Source organism: Hirundo rustica, chromosome Z, assembly GCF_015227805.2.
Source record: "Hirundo rustica isolate bHirRus1 chromosome Z, bHirRus1.pri.v3, whole genome shotgun sequence".
Lineage (NCBI taxonomy): Eukaryota > Metazoa > Chordata > Aves > Passeriformes > Hirundinidae > Hirundo > Hirundo rustica.
In genome coordinates this window covers 3,821,161-3,845,828 of record NC_053488.1, presented here as the reverse complement: position 1 = coordinate 3,845,828, position 24,668 = coordinate 3,821,161, and the positions used below count along the sequence as shown (strand labels likewise).

General features: G+C 39.3%; 1 protein-coding gene across 4 annotated transcripts; it reads right to left on the bottom strand.

Moving 5' to 3' along the window:
- Nucleotides 1-3,799: 3,799 nt before the first annotated feature.
- Nucleotides 3,800-23,562, bottom strand: LOC120765701 (zinc-regulated GTPase metalloprotein activator 1A-like). 4 transcript variants are annotated; one of them, XR_005704492.2, is made up of 15 exons: nucleotides 23,421-23,562; nucleotides 22,215-22,301; nucleotides 21,255-21,351; nucleotides 19,990-20,081; nucleotides 18,866-18,925; nucleotides 17,750-17,787; nucleotides 15,798-15,844; nucleotides 14,970-15,056; nucleotides 14,153-14,197; nucleotides 11,634-11,690; nucleotides 8,899-8,950; nucleotides 6,983-7,051; nucleotides 6,814-6,879; nucleotides 4,941-5,051; nucleotides 3,800-4,283 (listed from the first exon to the last, which is right to left on the bottom strand). XR_005704492.2 is itself a non-coding variant. In XM_040090839.2 (15 exons), exons 1-15 carry the CDS (start codon nucleotides 23,530-23,532, stop codon nucleotides 4,210-4,212), a joined length of 1,113 nt encoding a protein of 370 aa, XP_039946773.1. In that variant the 5' UTR covers nucleotides 23,533-23,562; the 3' UTR covers nucleotides 3,800-4,209. The 4 variants fall into 4 exon arrangements, 3 of the variants coding, with proteins under 3 accessions (XP_039946773.1, XP_039946775.1, XP_039946776.1); XM_040090839.2 differs by having other exon boundaries at nucleotides 4,941-5,070; XM_040090841.2 differs by lacking the exon at nucleotides 3,800-4,283 and having other exon boundaries at nucleotides 4,942-5,070; nucleotides 6,814-6,901.
- Nucleotides 23,563-24,668: the final 1,106 nt, after the last annotated feature.

Sequence of the window (24,668 nt, the reverse complement as noted above, 5' to 3'; positions counted from 1 at the left end):
CAAGGTGCACCTGACGTCTTGAGCAGGTGTCTGTGTGAAGCTGCTGGCCATAGCCAGACTTGGATTTCCTCTTTTCTCCCTTTGCCTGCATGTACATGGCTGGAAAAGCAAAGGTGGGGCATTGGGATGGGAACATAGCCTTGTCATCCCGCAGGATGCCACAGCCACTGGCAGGGACAGGCCACGGGCTTTGCACTGAGTGTGCAGCACCTCAGGGCTGAGGTTTGCCACACCTGGTCTGGCCAATCTTTTCCTGACCTGCCCGAAGCTCCGACTTCTTCCATTTATTTGTGACAGCCTTCTCTAACTGGCCAGGTGTAAATTGTTAATTTGCTTTACTTTTTTATCCTTGGATGTTACAACCGTAATTTTTACAGCCAATAGTAACAAGCTGCCACTCAGTGTAGGATGAGGTATTTATGGCTTTAAAGAAATGATGCAGCATAGGGAAGCATGACTGATACAGTATCAGCAGCCTTGAGAACTGGAGACAAAAATGTGTTGTAGAGGAGTACAGGCGTAAGGGGTGATAATAAATGCAGCAGAGGCCCAGCACTGGAATCCCACTGCTGTCAGCAATTGACCTACAGTCAGTTAAAACCATGCAGACCTGGATCTGTATGTAGTGTATATAATGTATATATAATTTATACAAAAGGTTTGGATGCAATGCGAAGTTGCAGAGCAGTGCAGGATGAGCAAAGCATAGCTGCAAACACAAAAAAAAAAGCTCATGTGGACTGAGGGAGGAGTGATAAACGCACACTGTTTGGGCCAATGTTCCTGGTGGCAATGTTCCTGGAAATGCCCCACGAGGAGAGGCAGATGCTGCTGCTGTGAGCTCTGCAGGGCAGCTGGGCTGACCACAGCAGCAGAGAAACAGGGTTGCTTATGAGGATAGCAGGTGGCTGGGACCCCAGCACTATCCATCCTATCCCCTCTGGTCACATCCTGCCTACAGGAGTTGGGATGGAACATGGACGACAACCTGCTCCAGCAGGTGGGAAGTTAGATATAAGGATTAAAAAAAAAAAGAATCCAGTAAAATACTACCAAATTCAGAACTGCCTACATTTTAAAGGGCATAATAAACCATGGGCAAAAAGGGCAAAATTAAACCATGATCATCCATTCATAGTCCTGGGTAATTCCTGAAGATTAAACACAACAGGTGATATAAACAAATGGCACAACAGTGCAAGGATATAATTTTTGTTAGTTTCCGGTTTAACGGAGCTTATGAAAACTTGTGGAAAATAGAATACCGTGGGGGGAAATGCTGCTTTGTAAAGTCTATTTCTGTAGATGTTTGATATTCATGAAGGCACAAGAGTGATCAATTCATTGCAATTTGCCTCTAGGACAGAAACTCCTCTGCTAGGGAACAAAATGCACGGGGTCTGTTGACAAGATCACTTCCTGCCTAGAGCTTTGTGTCTCTTGGTGAAGGTATTGAAGCACCATTAGTGGGAGCTGTCTGGGAAGTAAGCCCAGGGCTAGATGGCCAGCATTTCTTCAGAGGTGTGGCTGTGCCCCTGTTGGGACCTGCACATGGAGGATTGCTAATGCTTGTCTTCACCAGATCCCTCCTCACCCCAGCCTGAGCATCCCCTGGCTGCCCCACCACCCACACCACAACACCAAGACAGGGCTGAGTGGTTTCTGCCTGTCCCTTTCACCCTCCTCCACAACCTCACTTCAACCCAATTCTCATTCTTTGGAGAAGGCCATCCATGTAACTCCCACATAGCTCCCAGTAACACAAATACTACAGTAATTTCACAGCTTTCACAGAGCTGACATTATTCTCCTCCTCTTTTTCGTTATGGCATGATGCACAGCACCTCAGGCTAGGCATGTAAGAACAGACCAGAAAAGGTTTGATAAATAAATATCCAAGAAACATAACCAGTGGTCTTCGGAGACCAGGATAAAGATGAGGCCCTTGGCATGTTTCCACTGCCACTCTGTGTGAATCAAATAGAAGACAAAGCACTGCGGCATCCTGACAGCCACCAAGGAGTATAAACTCCAACCCTGCTCAGGAGCTGCTTGCTCTCCATCCCAGGGAATGCCTTGAAATACGCAAGCAATTTACAGAAGACAAGTGGAGACAAAGATGTGCATACTTACTAGATACTCTGAAATCAGCATTACAAGAGTGCAAGGAAAGTCCTAGCAAGGAAGGGTATGCAGTTATCAATACATGACCTATACAGAGTGCAGAGCATGCACTTCCAGATGCAGAAATGCCCTTCTACAACAACAAAAAACCCCTCAGTATAGTGACAGTCATCATGGAAATTTTAGTGTGGTGCAGTGGGTGGTGGGTGAGCAAATATTAAAAATAAGCATCTAAAATATGACTATGTAAGCCACCCCACCCATGGTTTTTTCCCTTACGACTCATGGCTGAGACTCTTATTAGGTCTCTGAACTTTTTTTCAAATTGAAAGTCAGTAACACTTCAGAGATTAACAGCTCTAAAGAGAAGAGAGTTCTCCCATTACATGAGGCATTTTTAAGATAAGAGGTATCTTGATCACTTTTCCTGTGACAAACAGAAGCAAAAGTACCAAAAAATATACATGTATTATCCACAACTTTAAATTTACATGATCTTATTACTCAATGAATAACAGTGATGGTAATCACTTGACAAATTTTCATGCAGGACTGTGTGTCATTTATGCAGTCCAAAACAGTGTGAGAACATATACTAGTTCTAGAAATTCAGAGTTCTAATTGTTAAGGGAAACAGTCACAATATTATTCAGCAACATGAGTTCACTCAAACGCCACCAAGGTCTGCTAAACATAAAGCAACATTGTGAAAGTAGATGGTTCTCTCTTTATGCCTTGCTTTACAGAAAAAATGAAATCCTCAGAACTACTTCAAGCTATCTAAAATTACTTCTAATACAAGGCATGAAGTCATGCCTGCTGATGCCTACTGGGAGACTACAGAGCTCTATGTTAGCTAATATATATAACTTAAATATTTTAATCAATTTGAGACTCCAGCTCTGAGCAGTGAACGATTAATAAATGTCTCCATCCTCGGCTCTTTTGAAAACAAATTCCAAACTCATATATTCCAGTAGAAGCAAAGTGAAAAAATTTAAGACTGCGGATACTGGCTGAGGGAGAGAACGAGGGAATGGCCCTCTTTCTTTTCTTTTTAATGTTAGGTGTGAGACAAGTAACACACTCCTAAATACTGAAAACAAGCTTCTACTTATTCAGACACATCACCAAGCATTCGCAGCAAGCACTGTAGCTAAAAGGCAATCCTTCAGAACTGCATGTCCTGGAATTTTGTTTGTAAACATTTTAAATTCTACATTATCTTCTTGCATTGACTCATTTTGCTTTCACACAGCAGTAGTCAAAATATCCCTCTAAAGTTAAGAGGTGAACAAAGAGTACTGGAGAACATACAGGGCAGGAAGTTCAACTCTAAATTGCAATGAGTAGAGAGATACAAGCTTCAGACTAGGTTTTCAGAGAACCCCGTAACAAATCATGCAGAGCAGCCTCAACACAGTGGAAATGTGCAATCCCCAGTTCCCCAAACCCTGAACTGGCCGGGTCATGGCCTAGAAGATGGAAGAGTTCAGCTTCATCTTTCAAACTGCTGACTTTGTGACCAAACACTGCATTCACAGCTTCTGTGTAGACAGCATTTACTTCATGTGATCTTGCGCCTCTGCTACCTGTGCATCTTTAGTTTCATACAACAGGTTTAGCAGCATCTGGGATGGGTGCATAAATTCAAAAATCACAAATCAAGTGGAAATGAGATGGAAGACAGTTTAATAGTAAACACGAAACATTTTGTACTGTGATTAAATCACTGGCAATAATCACTATGGCTTTACTGCCAGTGGAAGGGGGTTAGCAAGAGAAAGCACCAGGCTTCAAGCACGTTTCCCATATCCCTACAGTAATGCTTCGTGTAGAACGCAACAGCCTTTTGCCCATCTGCATTTCTGCACAGTTACATCATGTTGCTGACACAGCCTCAGCCAAATCCAAAACAGGAGAACTGTGTTTGATTCTAGACCATAAGAACTAATCTTTAAGCAGTAGGTCATCTAGAATTCTTAGGAAGACTTCACAGTTTAAATGTTGCAGAAACTGCAAGAGGATAGAGAAACTACTGTAGTCCATGCCATTCAGACATTTAATCTTTTTTATAGTTTTATGTCAACTGTTTCCTTGTTCTTCTCTCACAGTGGCTATGAATACTTCTTTGATGGTCTCCTTGTCCAAGTTCCTGCCTGTAAAGAGAAATAAAATATCTAACTGTATTTTACAGTCTGTTACAAAAAAAACACATACAAGCACCTTCTTCTACACTAAGAAAATATTATATCAGTCAGTGAGAATAGCAGTATTAAAATTATGGCAACAACAGACTTCAAGCTGCAGAAATAAGGTATATAGGAAAAAGCAGGTTATTTTTGGTAATAAAACACTTTGCACAGCAAACAGAAATAAACAGAAAATAAAAACACAGAACCTCAGCATTGCAAACTTTTCAGAAACTTTTTAAAAACATTTTAAAGCTTTAATTACCGTCCTTACACTTACTAAGTATCTGATGAAACACTGAAACTATTCCCATCACTGAATTTATAATTACAAATTTTTAAAATAACATTAAATATACTAACATAATCTATGAAAGCTTAGTATTTTATTGATTTGATTTTGGTGGCACTAATAGGGATAATGTAGACCCCTCTCAGCTGCAATTTTGAACCTGAGGAGGTTTTGATGGATAAATTTTGAGAGAGGGTTATGCTGAACACACTCACTCAAGTTATTCTGTCCAGTTTAGCCTGACTGTTTTTCACTGGCCAAATCAGAGGACTGTCTGTGAAAAAAACCCAGCTTCTTAAACGCAAACAAGGAGATGTGTAATTTCCTCTTACCAATTAGGACCAGCCTGTTTGTTCTCTTTTCATCTTCCTTCCAGGCTACTGAAGTCTCTTCTAGGTCATAGAGCTCATGGACACCTTGGACTATCACTTGATGAGATTTGCCTTGAATAGATACCAGTCCCTTATCAGAAAAATAACTGTTAGGGTATATAGACAAAACTTTAAAAATAAATTATGTAAGAGGGGAAACCAAACTTCCAATCTAGTTCAATCAGGGAATAGTATTCCTGGCAACTATGCACTTGTTAGTCAAAATAAACATATATTATCAAGCAACACATCTACTCATAACCTCCATTTTCACGTCTCCTCATCTTGTTAAAGGCTAAGAATTACACTTTACCATACTCTGTCTTCTGCTCCTTGTTTGTCAGTACCTAACCTGCTCAAGCAAAAATCAAATATCATCTACTATGCCTCTTTGAATACATTTATGGTGTTTGACATGCAGTCCATGAAAGCCTGCCTGCCAACAAAAATATGGAAAATGAACAAAATTGTTTGATTTCAGATTAGTCCAATTAAGCTTTTATGCTCATTATATTTACTTTTTTGAAACAGAATCTCTGAATTTTGGAGAAAGAATAAACATTTGTGAAGCAGAACAACTAGCAATAACCTTGGAAAGGATTACAGTCAGCTTGAGTCAATTAACCCACATATAAAAAGCTCTATTAAAACAGTTCTCATCACTTCATACTATAATGTTCTAAAATATTTCAGTGGAACACGTTCTGTAAAACATGTCTTACACTTCCTGGAAGTTCCTCCCAGAACTTGCCCTAAACCAGAACACTTCCCTAAAGAAAGAGTTAAAAATATTTCATTAAGTAGGTTTCCATTTGACCTATTAGTTGGAACTCTATGACTATTACTGCCAAAAGGGTAATGACTCCAGATAAAATATAAATGTAAAAGCAACAAACTTTGGAACCTGTTCTGTAATTAGCTGCCTGAGGTTCGTTTACTTTGGTGCATTTGTCTGTGACTGAGGGACAGCACACATCTTATCACAGGCCTCATATTTCATAAAGGACTAGCTTGATTCCAGTGCTCACTACACCAAAACTGTGCTTGTGCATGGCATTACTGCTTTTCAGGCAGCTTCAGATACATCAGTGACTACTCTCTTCTATTTGTCAGGAAGGGGAAGAAAAGGATACTCTCATTTTGATGCTGAAAAAGCAAGAAAACAACTTTCCTTCCAAAAAAACTAGAATAATTATGTTGCTATCTATGATGGTCAGCTGTTCTCAGGAAACAAACCAGAGCTTTACTTTCTTATATTTCTTATAGCCTGCCAAATGACTGACTGGATTCTCATTTTTTTCATTATTTACTTGGCTGCTTGGTATAAGGTAAATGAAAATAGATCCTGAATTGTCACCTCTACTGCCCTCAAAACCAGACAACTGAAAAACATATGAAGTGCCCATGAAAATGAATACTTATAAGCTGAATCTTTAAAACTACAGCCTGACAATACTGTAAAAAGTTGCTAATTGTAGACCACAACTACTGTTGCATTCCTATGTTAAGCCAATATTAGAGATGGATGCTACCTTTCAAAGCAATGGAGGTGGAAAATGAAAAGTGATTTAATTATCCCTTGATTTTTCACCCTGCCACCGATATTTGGGGACTGTACATCTGCTGTCTCCATGTAAAACCAGCAGGATCAATGTTTGCTCCTCTGCCAGCTCTTTCTGTGTCGTTCATGGCACAATGTGCTACTCTCCACTTCACCTGCTCTGCTATGGTGATCCAGCAGCACCTTCGATAGGTCCATAACCGACAGCACACTGCAGTTTCAGGTGTAAAGACAAAAAGCACAAAACAAAGAATTTGGTAATTTCTGACTAACCTTCAGTCTTATGACATCCATGGTGCACCCAGTCCTATCTTTCACATTCTTCTCCCAGAGAAGGTTCTATGAGAAGAAAAAGTTGTTTCTGTAAACAAAGTGGCATGGGACGAGTTTCAACAAAACCCACAAAGATTTCTTTTTGAGTTGACAGTGATGTATTACTTACCTGAATAAAAAGATTTAAGTTTTCTTCTTTTATATTTCCTGGAACTTCAAATGTTACTGTAATTATAGCCTGCAAATGGGAAGATACACTTATTATTAGCACACTGAATAAACATCTCGATACAGTTATTTCAAAAAGTGTTCTTTATAATTTGGCCTCATAAAAACACAAGTACGTGACATCAAATTTAAAAAAAAAAATCTCTATTTCTCTTGTGCTCTAATTTGCTAAATTAAGATCTTTTTGTTTCTGTTTGGGTGTGCACTTACAGAATGCTTTGAACAGTTTAATGCTGTTAGCTGCTACCATGGAATTCTTTGCTGCAGAGATTATTATGATCAAGCTTTCAAATATGGTTAAGAATGCTATTTTTTTGGCATACCAATCTTCACAATAATTCTGTCAGACAAAAAATAATCAACATAGTTTCCATAAAAGGCAACCTGTATTTGCCTCAAAAGAAAAGCTGTTTATAAACAGACTATGTAGGAATAGATTCAGAAAATAAAGATATCTGAAGTTAAGTTTTGTTCCAAAGCAGCCACCAGCTAACTGCTCAAGATCAATTATCAAAAGAAAATACGAAAATAAAACATGTAATTTAAAATTAAAAATTTATTATAATAAGTCTTATTTTTGTCACTATAACTGCTCAATGGTATGGAAGAACAGAAGAGATTACTTCCTATAATGCTTTCAAATTACTACCTTCAGATGACTAGTCTAACTTAAGGGGAAAAAAAAACCTTAAAGCAACAAGCAGCAAATGTTTGTCTAATGACCAAGTAAACTTATCTAAACAACCAAGAGCTAACATTGGGCAGCTTCAAAACACAGCAGACCAAAGTTCACTGTGCTCCAAGCACAGAGCTGTTTGTTTCTGTTGACCTTCAACATGAAGATAATAAGCACACTCTGTCATACAACAATGACTTGCAGCCTACTGTGAGAAGTGTTCTGCCCTCATTTATGCCTCAAATGTCTCAACTATCATCTTAAATATGGAGGTGTTAATCTAAACAGAGATACGAACAGTGAGTTCTGTCGAATGGCTCCATGCTACAAAACTAACAATAATCTCCTTAGTAATACAAGGATACTGTAACTTATAACATTCAGGAAGGCTTCTACTTAACATTTCTATCTACTTTAGGGATCTATTAAGACTTTGTAACTGAGCATATTTAAAAATTTTAATTAAATAAAAGCTATCAACATTGTCATTGTAATTAAGCATGAACTGATTTTATATTTAATCAGTTCCAAAATTAAATTATAATTGCCTTTTCCTGTTTTCATGACTAGCAACTTCAGACTTAAAATATGCAGTTCAAAGAGAGAAACACAGTCACTGTATGCATCATATTTTAACCTGAAAATTAAATTAAATCATAGAAACTTTCTGAAGAAAGCTCACTTTTCTAAGACACCTTAAAAAAAATAGAAGCTTTTACTTTTTTGCAGCCACTGAGGGGACTTGTGGCCTGTGGGTGAGCCCCACCCACCTAGGGACACTCCAAGGAGGACTGTGACCCACAATTCAACCACAGAGATTTTGTTCTGGACAGAAAACCTACAGGACAGACTGGCTACAAATTTAGGACTTTTTTTCTGCAAATACCTAAAAACAGAAGTAGTTCTATTGGTTCATGAATACTCTCCATGTGAATCAACAAATTACATAACTGGAGCACTGGAAGCTTATATGCTATTTTTGATGGTGAGACTTCATATAGCTATTTAGAATCTACCCAAAACAAAGCACATTCCTTTTGTGTAATCTTGGTAATCTTACAAATACCTCAGAAAATGTCACTCCCTAACTGAAACCTTCTGAAACTGTAATGAAATTAGCATGCAATATTGAACAGCCCTGTTGTTGCAAAAACACTGAAGCAGAATTTTTTTGTAATTACCTTATCTAAATGCTCATGTGTTGTCTTTACATGCTCAAGCTTCTTCTGCAAACTGAAAATAAGCAAAGTTAAATGTCACATTTGAGTAGGGTGAGCAAAATATTAATATTCCAGTATTTAAAAGATTCCAATATTGCAGAGCAAAACTGAAATATCAAAGAGAGACTATATAATCAAAATAAACTTCAACAGTTAATTCAGTTTTAATCTCAAAACAGAAATGTCTGATTATATTTGTTTGATATAGTTAATTGTTTGTGTTAGGAAATTAGGGACTTTAAAACATAAAGAGAATTAAAGTCCTGATTTGGAGCATCTTCAGCATTAAAAGCATTTATACTTCAATGAATATAACACCCTTGATATTCCTTTGTGCAAAAAAAGGCAAATTAAATCATTAAAACAAGAAAAAAAAAAAACCACCTACTAGAATTTATCAAGTTAATAGATTTTTTTTAAAAAAAAATTACAATTATTTGAAAATCAAGAAGAATGCACAAATCTGTTGCTTGAGAGAAAGAAATCTGTAATACGAATTGAAATATCGTATACCAGCTTCCATTTCTCAGCTGCACAGCTCACTTGTACTATGCAGTGTGCCTGCTAACTTGAAACAGATACTCTCTACTCAATAAAGGAACTTGGGTGGGGACTTCTTTTGTAAACTAATATTTAGGGTCTTACTGCATCTTTTTGTGTGACAACATAAAATTGTACTGCAGCTTTAGATTTCACATCCACATCTGTCTTGATTAATCAAGATAGCACAAAATTTCTTCAAATACTGTCTTCTGTACTGTTTCTGTTCTCTCTCTGTTTTGTGAACAACACGCAGAGAAGAAATACTGTAGCCCAAGTTACTCTGATGCTCTCTGTCACTTCAGAGAAGATTGTCCATAAAAATCCCCCCTCCTAATTTAATGACTATAAAATTTTAAGAAGCCTTTATGGTGGGGAAAAAAGGCACTGTCTGCAACCGAAGTAACATTCACATTCTTACTTCTCCTGTTTCTTTGCTTTGCTGTCTTACTCTCATACTGCCCTTCACAGAATCCAGAATCCATGATGTGTTTCCTGTGACTTCAGGGTATATACAGACTACAAGTTTCTACCACACAGTCACACCAACTTGATGTTGTATCTGTCTGCTGACAGAAATCCTTCCTGCAGTATGGTGTTAGAAGAACAAATTTATTAATGTACTGGCACGTATTTGTGTTCAAGTGGTGCTGGATGCAAAGCGTTTTTCTGCTCAGGTGGTGGCACTGAAACCACCATGTATTAACTTCTGTATCCAGCAACTAAAAACAGGGTAAGCAATTTTGCTGTGCTGAGTTCAAACATAAACAAAATAAACCAAACTTTACTTAAGTAGTCTACAATCTTCTTGGTACTTTTAGAATTTGTCTTTTAAACGCTGACATTTTGGAGTGTTTCCTCTGTTTTGATACCAAATATTGAGAAGCTCTAAAGTAACTTCTCTCTGAGTGATTAAGACTAGACTGAGGATTTTGGCAGCTCCTTATGAACTTTCTCAGATCTGTGGAGTGCAGCAAACTAGTAAACTTCACAGAACACCGCCTAATATTACAAATAATCAGATCTAACTGTAAACCGATGTTATCAAGAACAATCCTTTCTGGTTCATTTCTTTTTACTCTTTTATCTCTGTTGTGTGGCTCCAGCATGAGTCAATTCAGTTAGCTGATCCCTTGTAAGAACTTGGAACATGAGTTTATGATCTGGATTACAAACTAATAGTTATCTATTAACTCTAAAGGATTTACCAGCTTCCTTACTCCCTTAACTTTGTTTTGGAGGCCTAGTTTGGTACTTCCCTGATGCTGCCATTGGTAGAAATCTTGAAACAAACACTACAGTATTTCACTGATCAGACAAAAGCCAGTGCCAGCAAAAAAAAGACGAAACCTGTCATTTTGATAATACTGTACCAGTTCAGAGGGAAATCTCACAAGCTCATATTATCTAATAGAGGTTACTAATTTGCATGTCCTGCAATTTCTCCCTTCTGTGAATCAGGAATTTGCTCCATTCCATTATCTGAAGTGAAAAGTGTGTATCCAGGGAGAAAATTGAAGCTGATACTGCCTTCCTTTTCCTTCCTTTCCTTTATGACAGCTCCAGTACTCCTCACCCTCTTTGCCATGCTTCAGTACAAACAATGAACAGAAAGACCTTTTCCCCTTCCTTCCCATTTTACTTCTGCACCCATCCAAATGCTGAAGCATGCATTTGGAATTAAAAAACCCCAGGAAGGAGAAACACAGTGATCAGAATTTGTAGAGCCTTTGTTTGCTGTGTAACCTCAGTCCCTCATTCTTTTCTGTGAAATCTATGGAGGCATACATTTCATCATGATACAAAGGAGAAAAAATTTGAAATGCTTTAGAAGAACCAGAGAAGTGTACAAATCTACTCTGATATTAAACCAAAACTTGCATTTTAGGGAAAAAAGCCAACCAACCACACATACTCTGGCTCATTTAACTTTATAACGTTAAAAAGGCTTTTGCAGGCATTTGAAGAAGAAAATAACTCCATCTGGTATTACCTCTTATAAAGCAATAACTTTTAAACTGTGACTATCCTGGTCTAGACAGGACAGACAAAACTAGAATTTCTAACAGAAACTCAGATGCAAATTTGTGCCAGGATTTCAGTGTTTCATACACGGATATTTTTTCTAGTAGAAGACAACAAAATTATCACCATACCTCACTCCAGATAAACTGTCAAAAGCATGTAGGTCCAAGACATTAGAGAGATCAACCCTAAAGAGAAGGGGAAAAAAGAATGCTTTGTATTTTTGATGTATTTAAATGTCAGGCTTTAAAGGTGATCACTGAAGCTTATGCTTCCTTTCTTGCCTATCAGACTAATGCCATTAATACTTAGGCTTATTTTTGTAGGTTGGTACTGCCATCTATAAGAAAGTGCTGTGTTTATTTACACAGTAACATGTAAGCACAGAAACAAAATTTTTAAAAATACAGTAAAATACAAAGTATTTCCAAAAATATGATAAAATCTCTTATACTCGGTGCATGAATAATAAATTATTTTCCCTAAATGGGAAGTGGAACTTTGAGCCTCCCAAGGCAGACACAAACCCCTGGAATATATGTAGCTTATACTGACACACTGTTCGCAAACAAAACTGAAACAACTTTATAAGGCAAGCACCCGTTCTAGGAACTTCAACCGTACAATTTGAAACAGACAAATGAAAAATGTAATACAGAATAGGCAGTTCTGATCATACCTGCTCACAAGAATAGCTACCCATAAACTTGCACAAGAAACCTTTTTTCACAAAGTAATACAGACTACAGATTTCACTGCTAATAGCTGTTCAGATGCAGTTAATGACATGTGGCTAAATAAAACAACATGAGAGGTAAAAAAACCCCACCTCTGGAATACAACCAGAATCATTAAACTTTTACATTCAATGGTAGTTGTACCAAGCAGTTTCTGAGATGAAAGATTTATAATGGAATTTACAAACAATTCTTGCATAAAATTCATGAGCAGCTCAGTGCCAGTCGTTCTCAGCAGTGTTCTAAAACATAACACAGTAACCCTCCCTTCTAGATCTGAGTTTTTGAGGAAACTCCCCCTTAAAAAGGGTATAACATCAAATAACCTGCCAATAAATTACTTTTGTGCTTATTTCACACTTGGAATGTTTAATAATGGAAGAGACCCTATGTTGTTTATGGAAGAAAGTTTACAAGTAACAAAGAGCTGTCATTGAGGACTGAATCTGAGGCCCACTTTATCTCATATCCAAAACATAGAGCTGGCTGGCATCAGACACCATACAATATGTAAAGAGATCATACGTTGGATCTCCCCCTAATGGACATTTAAAACACAGATCATGTAGTTTAGTATCTTCTTCAAAATTGGTCCTATCTGATCACACAACAACAGCAAGTACTTTTCTCTACAACTTCCAACTACATTTGCCAATAACTTAAAAAAGGCAAGTATCCTTTATTAAGGTTAGGACTGTTACCTTCCGTTTAAATTTGCTTAAAACAAAAACCTCTATTTTATAAACACTGACCACAACAATCCAATAATTGATGTAAAAGTGCACAAATCAGTCCTAGCAGTCTGGAAGATACACTGCTCTCCTAATGCTCCTGGGAACACAATATCCCTTTAAGTCCTTATTAAAGAAGAAATCTGGGTCAGAATTTCAATTAAAAACAGCAAAAACAGTGTAATGATTCTTCTCGTTCTTGTAACTTCCTTCCACAGCTTTCAACATCATTTTGTAGGAACAACCTATTTGCAGCAGCAATGAGAATAATATTTAAGGTGACACAATAGCTGGAAAACACTGCAGTGCACATGACCAATTATTAGCTGAAAACCAACGTGACCTTGAGAGCTGCTCTTCAGTCACAAGGTGGGTTAGCAGTGTATCTTTGTGGCCAAGAATGCCAAGGGTGTCCTGAGGTGCATTAGGAAGAGCAGTGCTAGCAGTTCATGTCAGCTCTAGTGGGGCTGTGCCTGGAGTGCTGTGCCCAGCTCTGGGCTCCTCAGCACAGAGGAGATGGGGAGCTCCTGGAGGGAGTCCAGGGGAGGGCAACAGAGATGTTTAAATGATCGAAGCACCTCATTAATGAGGAAAGGCTGAGGGAGCTGGGCCTGTTCAGACTCTTTAAAAAGATGACTGAGAGGGGACCTCAGTGTGTAGAAGTGTCTGAAGGGAGGATGTCGGAGGATGGACCAGGCTCTCAGTGCTGCCAGGGAACAGGACAAGAGCGAACAGATAGAAACTGACACACAGGAAGTTCCACCTGAACATGAGCAAGAGCTCCACTGTGTGGGTGGACTGAACACCGGAACAGATTGCCCAGAGGGGTGAGGAGCCTCCCTCAAGGGGGATATTCAAGAACCATCTGGACACAATCCTGTGTCACGTGCCCTGGGATGGCCCTACTTGGCAAGAGGATTGTACAAGATGACCCACCTCTCTTCCAACCTTACTTATTCTGGGATTCTGTGGTATGAAAACTAGCAAAGAGAAATATAAATTACAAATACATTTTTACTTCCTCAAAAATATTTTTCCAAATGCTTAGTCATAAATAAAAAAAATTGGATTAAATATTTCTAATTCAGTAATTTTCCTTTAATAAAGCTGATTTAATAGAACACTTAAAACTGTCACAAAAAAAGCAGGATCTAGTACCTATTAAGAGTGGCCATTTAATACCTTGATCTTTGTGTCTCTAGAATTTTAACAAGTCCGTTTATTGACCTAAAATAAAACAGAAAAATCATTAGTTAGATGAAAATACAACAGTGATATATTGTTTGAATATGTTAACCATGGACAGCATCATGTGAAACAGCACCCCAACTCTGTTACCAGTTTGTTAAATAACTATCAGACACGGGTTGAGATATTTGGTTTCCACTAACAGTCAGGGAACTTCACAAGCCCTGACAAGATATCACCAGTGAGAACAGCATTTTCCTATCCAAAGCTAGTCATGATACACTCTGCTCTGTCTAAGCATTTTTAATTTCTATTTCAAACAACTAATACAGTTGTAAAGTATTTAAAAATGTTAGTGTTTAATTTGGCTTATCCTGGTACTGACAGAAAAGGGCAATGCCTTCAATCATTAATTTGATTCAGACCATTGGTTCTTCTGCTCCCATGACAACTGTGTGGGACTTCCTCCATAGATCTTTGCATTTGCTAGTGAACTCATATTTACCAGCAGATATTTTTCCACTTCTGCTGATTCTTAAAAATAGCAACAGCTGCTCAGAAACATAAAGACATAAACACTTAAGACAAAGGCCTGTCCTTAGTAAATAACATCAAATCTTACCTAGACAGACAAAATGCTAAGCACACAGAAGTACTGGAATACCTTTAGCAAGAGGCAGTCTCTTTTCCCTTTTATCAGTTTGTGTCAATCTAGTAATGAGACCTAATTTCTATTCTAGCAGCAGTAAAGTAACTATTAAATTAATTTTTGAGGCAGTAAAGTGTTACAGTTATGCCAGAAGTTTCATACCTCACAGATGTTCTGACTTTATTCAATTCTTCCTCTGAAACCAAATCTGTTTTATTGATGATTATAAGATCAGCTAATGCAATCTGCCTATGTATTAAGAAAAAAAAAGAAGAGAGAAAAAGACATCAGTAACAAACAAATATTTTATCTGTAAGGCAGAAACATCATCCCTCCCATGGCCCTAAAACAATGTTAAATATGAACATTGTTAGTACAGAAGGGCAAGCATTACTCAAACAAGAACATCACGGAGAATGACTAAAGTACTCCTGACTTCTCCTCAGTATGTTCTTAGGTGCCCTAACAGATCAAATCAAGGCTTGCTATATTCTTTTATTTCAGGTTTTGTTTGTTTCTTTCTTGGCATTTTTTATGTCATCTAATCCAAAGTGCCTAGTAATTTAACAACTTTACAAATCCCTGTTTGCCTTGCATGTGGTCCTTATAATGTGATACTTGAAGTCACTTTGCTTTATGATGACTTCAATTGTTACAATTACCCTCAATTATTGTGGCTCCACATGTATTAAAAAGTATTCCTCTATCTCCAGTTCTGCTTCAAGCATGACAGATCCTAACACAAAACTTTTAATTCCCCCAACACAGGTGCTTCTCATTCAATAAAATAAAATCCCATCACTATTACAATGTAAGAGTCAGTTCTTGGCAGAAAGATCAAATTAAGCATGAAGATACTTTTCCATATTTTACCTCATTACACCAATCTACCTCAGTTTAAGCAAAGCAGGAGAAAAAAGCACTACAAAAGAACCCACTTCCAATGAACTTTTATACAGTGCAATTCCTAACTTGATTCTACATCCATACCGAGATGCTTCATTGATAAGGCCTTCTGGTTTCTCCTCTGTCAAGTGCTAAACAAAAATTAAAAGAATTGGATTAATCATATTCAAATTAAATTTAAATTCTTTTTCAATTAAAGAAAGACAAATTGAATTCACACTCTTTTCCTCTGGAAGACTGCACAAGACAAACTGTACTTTGATAGTAAAAACTGGTAACTTTTTCCAGGTTTATGTGAATAAACCACTACTCTTTGGCAAGTTTGTCCAAGACCAGAAGCTACAGGAGTTTCACTATCATCTCCACTTGTCCAGTGTCTTCACAGAAGAATTAGTGAAAGGGAAAAAAAATACCGGCATCTCAAGCAGCAGCATAACGTTTAGGAACACAAAGCCTTACTTAACTTGGGCACAGCAACACTAAAGCAGCAAAGGTCTAGCTACAAGTTATTTTCTGCCCTCTCTGCCATGGAGGCAGCAATCTCTAGGAGAGAAACTTCAGACATCTGGAAGAAGTAAAATTTCAAACTCATGATCTAATATTGATTAGAACTTGCTGTAATATTAATAAGAACATCTCTGGGAAGGTTAGAGACCTGTGCATTCCTTCATCCGCTCTAAATGTATCAGAAATATTACTTTAAAATCTTGGTTTCAAGTTACAGAAATACCAAATTTAAATTGGAAACCATTCTCATGGGAAATATATACATTTTTAAAAACCCAGAAAACTTTCTTTTCTTTATTGGAATTATCAGACATCTAACAGTACTTTACTTGAAAAACAAAAATAGGTTATTGCATACTGTGAGTCTATCATCTAAAAAGAAACACTATTTCCCTGATTGTGTTCAACCTGAGCAGAGCATAACGACAAGAAGATTCTTAGGAACCTCTCCTCTGACCTTTTCTTTGTAATCCTCTGTGTACTGATCTTACTCAATTAATCTTTAGATTTGTTGCCCTGAAAAGAACAAATGTCAGTAGTCCAGATATCAGGTCCTGAAAGCTGAGGATTGCAACTTCAAGCTGTCCAACTGTTTGCCCTCAAGAAATTACTATTTCAGATTGCTGTGTGACAAAAACCCGTTAGTGATAACCCATGGTATCAATTACCACTTCAGTTTCAATTTGGCAGACTGATCACAGGGATGTTTGTCAGCTTTTCTTGTGATGGGTCAATTCTTTGAAGCATGACATATTTAAATTGCTGCCCATTATCTCAATGTCATTAGCTGTATGGCTTTCAAAGTTCTTTAAATAATAAGCAGCTGTTGAGGTCAGGGTTTTCAACCAGAGAAAATAAACAAGTTAGCAAATCCTCTTATACAAAGCAAAAGTTTTTTACTTAGTACACAACTGAGAAAAATCTAATGTTCCTACTATTCTGAGTAGATGTCAGTGTTTTACAAGTTACTAAGTGACCTAAGCTCACTGTTATATATGGCTGTTCTTACACTATACTTTATATACAGACGAATACCTGCTCTTTTTGTCGGCTTCCATGTAACATTTTAATGTGAAGCAGTACCAGGACACCTGTGCTGTCATTTTTCCCCACCACAGCTTTCCCAGACCGACCCCTAACTCAATTGTCACCACACTGGTGTAAGTATATCTGTTCTTACACTCTCCTTTCAACTAACACAGACCAGTGACCAATTGTTTCTACAGTAATCCAAATGCATATTTGGATTAAAAGCAAGAGTCCTGAGTGAAGAGATGGAACTAGAAGGAACCAAGTATTTAGCAAGCCGGCAACTCTTGTCAGACGTACTGGTGTGTCTGTGAGAATCTGAACTCCTGGGAATATCAGTGCTTCCCTGTGCCCATTCAAAACATAGTAATAATGAAATACATCGTCATTCAACAGAAGAATTACAGCTATTGTTAAAATTAATTAATCCACATGAACATTACTGCAATAGCTGTTCTAATGCTGCAGTTTTAAAATATGTAACAAATCTAGTAACTTACCTGCAATCCATGCTTTGCATCAACAACAGACACAATACCTAAAAAAAAAACATTAAAATGGAATAGAAATACCTGAAATCAGGTGACATTTTAACAACTTGCAAACCTCCTGCACAAAGGTAACAATATCAGCACATTTACAACTACTTATAATAAATTATAAACTATGCTGATAAACACTGAAAGTACCTGAAGATTAGACTTGTTACCTAATTTTTTTTTTTTTTTATTCCTTGTCATATCTGTGCTAGTAAAATGTCTACAGAACCAGGTGAGATAAATCCTCACAAAGTAGATGCCTCATGTTCCACAAGAGGAAATTGGCTGAGGTATGCTTTTACAGAATATTGAAACAAACTGAGGGACTGACTGACATATGCAGCCATTCTGATGGTAAATGACCAGGAATTTGCAAGTCTCTGGCAGAAACTCAGGAAGTTTTTTCTTACCGAACTCAATGTTTCCTTCCCTGGCTAGATGGGTATTTCACAGACTGGCCAAAATGTTCTTTCATTTAGGGCATTCTTTTAAGCCAAAATGTAGTTTCTTTCCTACATTAAAAACACTTGCTCTTTAACTACATACAGTGATGATTTACCTTTTGGTAATCTCAGGTTTTTATTGGAACACAGCAAATATTAAAGCAAAAAAGTACAATAGGTGAAGAAAGCAGAAAACAAAAGGCAGAAACATCCAGATGTTGACAAGTTATGAATTAAAAAGAATAGGAAACCCTTTAGGAAACACTACATTGCAGAAGGGGGGGAAGGAAGGAGAAAAAAAAAAAAGCGTGCTGTAATATTAATCCTAAATGAGGTTTTATAACATGTAGCTAATGAGAATTTCCCCCTCTTACATCACAATCAACAGCTGTCCACACCCGATCCCTTAAAAAAGCATTACACAATTTTGGCTGGATTTAGCAAGATGAAACATCTCACCAGGTACATAAACAAGCATCAAAATAAGCCTCTGTAATCAAAACTGGTAGTGTGAAAAACAAGTTCATACATTTTGAACATTTTCTGAAACCTTGCCTTAAAACATCTAGAATATATTACTCTAAATCCAGATATGAAATGCCAATACACAGGAAAATAAGCTTGCACTTCTTACCATCAAGATAGATGTCGCTTCCCAGCTCAGAATCAACCCAGAACATGGAGGCCACAGCTCCTAAGAAGTGCAGTACATACAGAGTTGCAAAATTGAGATTCTTCCAGTAAACTATATACATTGAGGTATTTCATACAAAAACTATTTGCAGTGCTAACAATAAGATCAGCAACTAAAGTCATTACAACACCTAAAAGTGTCCACCTGGAGTGATACAATGCAGTCCTTCAACACTGCTCTCTATCAGACCCAAATACCTGTCAGTTGCTCTTGCACTTACTCATGCAAGATATAGCAGGGACCACAACACAAAATTGTTTTCTGGTATCTATTGATTTTTTTTTTTTTTTTCCAAAAAGCTTAATAGTTTTCCAATTTGACTCAAACAGAACTTGTGTGTAACAGAGGCCAAATCAATGTCCTGTCTTTCGAAGAAAATTACTTTATAATGACAACTATTTAGCTTTGAGCTGGAAAGCACCAGTCTCCTAAAGGGGAAACAATTGAATTTCTGATAAGAATTTCCTTCCCTCTCCATCTACAACCGATTTTTAATGTGGATGGTTGGGAGAAAACTGTTTTGTATAGCTATTCCTAACATGAGCTCAAGTTTAAACACCTTTTTTATAATAAGTATTACTGAGGAGCATAGAAGGATTTTATAAAATCTACTATTGCTCTTTAAGAAGAATGTACTAGTCTGTTTCACAGTATATTTTGTAACTTCACAAAATGTAAGGCCTATCACAACAGTTCAACAGATGCTAACTATTTAGACTTTAAAAGAAGGAATGCAGAACACCAAAAGTTTACAGCAAACTACTAGTTTCAGAGTATGATTCTCTTTGCTAAGCCCAGTGTCTTCTCTAAATGGAAATATATTTTAGCTGGATTTCTGCTAAGCTTTTGATTCAACTTAGAGCAGGTTCAACAAACAGAACCCAACCAAACACATATTTACACCTTAACCGGTTCACTGAAGTCTATACAACCATCAAAGCATAGGTGCCTGACAGCTCACCACTTTATGTTACTACTGTCAAAGTGAACTAACTGGTGAGCAAATAAGCACTTCATAAAAACAGAGTCATTATCATGGTTATGAAAATTGTAATGTGAACTACCTGGATCTGCCAAACCAGTTGTTTCTAACAATATATAATCAAATTTTCCTCTCCTTTGCATCAGGTTCTCAATTGCTTTCACACCATTGTCCCTGTAAGAAGAAACAATTAAACCTGAGAACAGAGAAAACAAGCTAAAGCATGTATTTAAAAGTATCTTCTGATGCAGAACAGTGTCAGTATCATCAAAGCAAAAGTTGTAAGTCAGGACATTTGCAGACTTAGAGTCTCAATGAAAATTTAGTTATCTGCTGGTATAACATTAGGCAAATCTTCTGTTCCATTTTAGTCTGAAAATAGTATTTGCCTAATCCCACCAGGTAACTTAAAGATTTGTTTCCAAACTCTCAACAACTCATAAAGGACAGTACGGCTGTGCAGATACATAACTATTTGGTTTGGCAGCTGATATTACAGAAGTAAGGGGTGAGGCAGAAGTGAAGCACGTTGCCCTGCCTTTCTACCTAACCTACCCCAAGACTAACATGTGCCATTTACTTAAATTAGAGCTAATTAAGTCAGTCTGAAGCAGAAATGCATAGCATTTACATAAGAAAACAATGTATATAAAACATAGCAGCAAGACACCCCAGAACAACACAATCCAGTAAGATCTTCCATTTTCCACTTACTACCTATTACTATTTAAGGCATAAGACCCGTTCTCCCAAATTTTCAGGACAAACAGGCCATGACCCTTATTTACAAGCTTAGCACAAACAATTCAGCACTGAAACAAACAGGGTAAAACATGTATCAAAGAAACAAATACCCTCTTGCTTTTTAACGACCATCAGCTTACAGATTTGGATATGGTGTTTAGTTAGGTAACAAAAGGTTTTCCATTCATCCTTTTTGAAGAATTCAATATTGAATCAGTAACCAATGCACAGAGAAAGAAGCAAAGTAAGTATTTTGTGAGGGAATTGGGAAACCTGAGTCCTAGTTCCAGCCCACCTGAATCTTTAGCTCTCTACATGGAAGTATATAATACTAACAACAGAGGGGGATAGATCCCCACTCTACAATACCCCAGTGGTGTTTACGTTGGTATTTATACTATTTTCTGAAAGACACCAAGTCTAAATCCAGTAAGGCAGCAACAGGAATTAAATTTCTACCTCCCAAATTCCAACTGTGGTTTCATATGACAAAAGAAGTCTCAATCAATTTCTACCATCAGGAATCAAATCCTGGATGTCTTCTCCCTTCCTCAACTCCCCATGACATCCACTGTAAGAACTTGTACAATAGTCCTTACTTACTTTACTGAGCAGCACAAGCAGCCATTTCTGAGCTCCAGCCATTCTTCATACAGTTCTCCCCCTTGACTGATTGCCAGAGACTTCTCCAAGGCACTTCCTGAAAATACAAGCAGTGCTATATTTTTAATCTACAGTCTTGCATGACAATGCCTGTAAGAGAGAGATGTGAGGATTACACTCTTTTCTCCTGAGACCATGCTTCTGACATGTTCTCAAGAAATTTTTGTTTTCCATTTAACGAGAAATTTAAAAGCCAAGACAAAGCTGCTTCCAAAAAGATCAAGCCCCACTGGATGATGGCACATCATACGTGCCACAAACTTTGCTAAAAGAAAGGAACACCAGCCTGAGCCTCCATATCAAACAAAGGCTCTGTCTGTACATTTTATTTTAGGCTCTGTGACCAGAAAAGTGACACGCATCTTTGCTGATAAAAACAAACAAACAAAAAGCCCGCCACCATCACAGTGTAAACAATGTAAGCTTCTGACTGTGGTACAGGTATGAAATTATAGCCAGAGCAACTAAAAACCCTGAAAGCAAAGAGTTCAAAGAACCATAGTCATCAAGTACACATCTGCCCATTTTGTTGGTCCAGGTTAATTTGTGATCTGCGCAAATGGCTGAGGGGAAAGGAAATAAAAGAAAGTATTATCTACCAACACATTATTTTAATTTCCACTTACTTGAAACTGGGTGGGAGAAGTGGAGGTACTGCAGTTCCAACAGGGTGATGTATTTATTTACTTTACTCTGAGGGCCTACATTTATGTCCAAAATAGATTAATGCACGTCACTATTTTACGAAAACCAGCAAGAAGACCTTCTGTCCTTCTGAGGACTGTGAGGCATGTTAATAATTTCACTAAAGGGTTTAAAATTACAACAGTCTTGGTTGCTAGCAGTTTTATGTACTTTTCATTTTGTGGCAAAAAGAAAGGTTTCTGCACTTTTACATACCTTCTCCGAATTCATTCAGAATAACTGCTATTCTTTTATTATGCTGTTCTGTCAGTATGTAATTTAGAAGAGTTGTTTTTCCAGCTCCTAGAACACAGACCATATTTCTATTAAAATGTAAACAAAAAACCCAAAAAAATGTTTAAATAAAAACTAAATACCGTTATGCATGCACATGCACATTTCAAGCAAATCTCTTCTAAACAAGAGTTTTTGTTCTAGTATCCTACGTTCTATTCTAATGATGTAGGAATTGATTTGCAGACATATCTGACCCCATAGAACTATCAGGACATTAAATGGCAGTCTTAAATGACTCACAGTTTTCCAATTCATTAAGCCTCAGTACTCGATAAACTTACATAGCTGGGAAGTCTTTTCCTACAAAACTAACTTTTGTGCTTCTCTTAACAAAAGGCACACGCAATCTTCTCCGTCTTACTGCCTTTTCTGACCAGTTCTGCCCTAAGTAACTACGGACGTGCTACTAACTGCCTTTAAACGGGGCATTCTTAAAAAAAACGCGTTCACACTCTCTGCGATACTACCTCAGGAGCAGTTTCATCCCGTGCACAAAATCACAGAATTGTCAGGGCTGGAAGGGATCCCTGGAGACCATCTAGTCCAAAGCAGGTGACCACTACAACTAGGGAACCTTCATTAGTTGTCCGTAAGGGTTTTTTGGGTTTTTTTTCTGCAATGCAGTACGAAGTTACAACTTTCAGAACAGCGACGGCGACCCTGAATCTGATCAGACCCTTACCGTCCATAGCTGCGAGGGGCACACAGTAACCCTCCTGGTCGAGGGGAAAAACGCCGAACCTCACGTTTTTCAAACTGCAACGCAGCCTACATTCAACTGAGCCAAACATGCTGCACTATTCTCATGTTAAGCGGCCAAGAGCCGCTGGTCAATCCTGCCCTGAAGGAAGCGGCCCCTGAAAGCAGGGAGGTAAAACCATGAACAGGGGCTTACACTGCTGCTCAGAGCGGCCCTGCAAATCCACTGGAGCGGCCGGAGGGCCCCGCGATGCTCACCCGGCCCGTGCGGAGGAGGCCCCCGGCCCGTGCGGAGGAGGCCCCCGGCCCGTGCGGAGGAGGCCCCCGGCCCGTGCGGAGGAGGCCCCCGGCCCGCAGGCCCGGCCCCGCCGCAGCCCGGCCGCTCGCCCGGGCCATCCCTATCCGCACGCTACTCCCACTCCTCACCTAAGTACCCCGTGATGATGGTCACGGGGATCTTCCTGCCGGGGCTGCCATCGGTCTGCTCCGCGCCGTCGGCGCCTATGGGCACCAGGTCGGGGCAGTCCTCGTCCTCCATAAGCGCGGACGGCCCCGGCCCGGCCACCGCCGCCACACGCCCGACACCGCCCGCGTGGCGCCACCGCGGTGACGTCACCGAGCGGCGTCACGCACCGCCGCGTGTCGCCACCGAGGGCACCTCCCCCGCGCGGGGTTCTGCGCAGGCGCGGCGCGGGGAGGGCGGGCGATGGCGATGAGGGAGATTGCGGGTGGCGCAGTGCCAAAAGGGATTGGGAGCGTTCGGGGCGCGTCTGTGCGGTCTGCGTGCGGCAGCAGGGACGTCGGTGCGTGTCTGTGCTACGCACAGTCTCCGTGTTCGACCCACGCGGTACAGGAGTGGGTCAGGCGGTTCTTGAGTATCTGCAGTGAGGGAGACTCCACACCCTCTCTCGGGGCAGTCTGTTCCAGTGCACAGTCACCTGCGCAGTAAAAGTTCTTCCTCATGCTCAGGTGGAACTTCATCGGTTTGTGCCTGTTGCCCCTTGTACTGATGCCTGGCGCTGAGAGGAGCCTGGCTCCACCTCTTGACACGGGTAGGCACCGATGAGGTCCCCTCTTCTTGAGGGGCTGTTTCTTCTTGAATCTGGACAGGGCTCAGCTGCCTCAGCCTTTCCTCGTAATTTTCCACCTTTAATCACCTCCCTTGCTCTCTGGGGGACCTGCTTCACGAGCTCCATGTCTCTGTCGTCCTGAGGAGCCCAGAACTGGACACAGCACGCCAGACGTGGCCTGACTGACTTCAGGGACAGGATCACCTTCCATGACCTGCTGGCAGTGCTCTTCCTAATGTCCCCCAGGATCCCTTCCTGGCCGCAGGGACACTGCTGGCTCACGGACAGCTCCTTGTCCACCAGGACCCCCCAGGTCCTTCTGTGCAGAGCTGCTCCCCAGCAGATGGGCCCCAAGCCTGGTTCGGACACGCAGGAGCGCTAAAGGAGTCCCAGTGTGAATAACAAACACAGGGCAGGGTGCGTGTGCTATCGTCTGTAATCAAATAATCAGCGAGGTGAATGTTGGCTTTCTCCGCTCTCCGTTAGGGACTGTGAGGGGGCGCGTACCGTGTGTAAGACACAGCTATGGTTAATTTCAAGCACGGTGTTACGTTCCACCCAGCTTTTTGTGGGCCGTGGGTTTAGCGAACAGGTATCACACGTT

Bases quoted from the DNA above. Each gene is read 5' to 3' on its own strand.
- LOC120765701 (XM_040090839.2), bottom strand. From the start codon at position 23,532: ATGGAGGACGAGGACTGCCCCGACCTGGTGCCCATAGGCGCCGACGGC. The intron at 14,198-14,969 runs GTATGAAACTTC...GTTTTATTTTAG, and splicing joins AAAGTCAGAACATCTGTGAG to GTCAATAAACGGACTTGTTA. The intron at 7,052-8,898 runs GTAATTACAAAA...TCCCATTTGCAG, and splicing joins CACATGAGCATTTAGATAAG to GCTATAATTACAGTAACATT.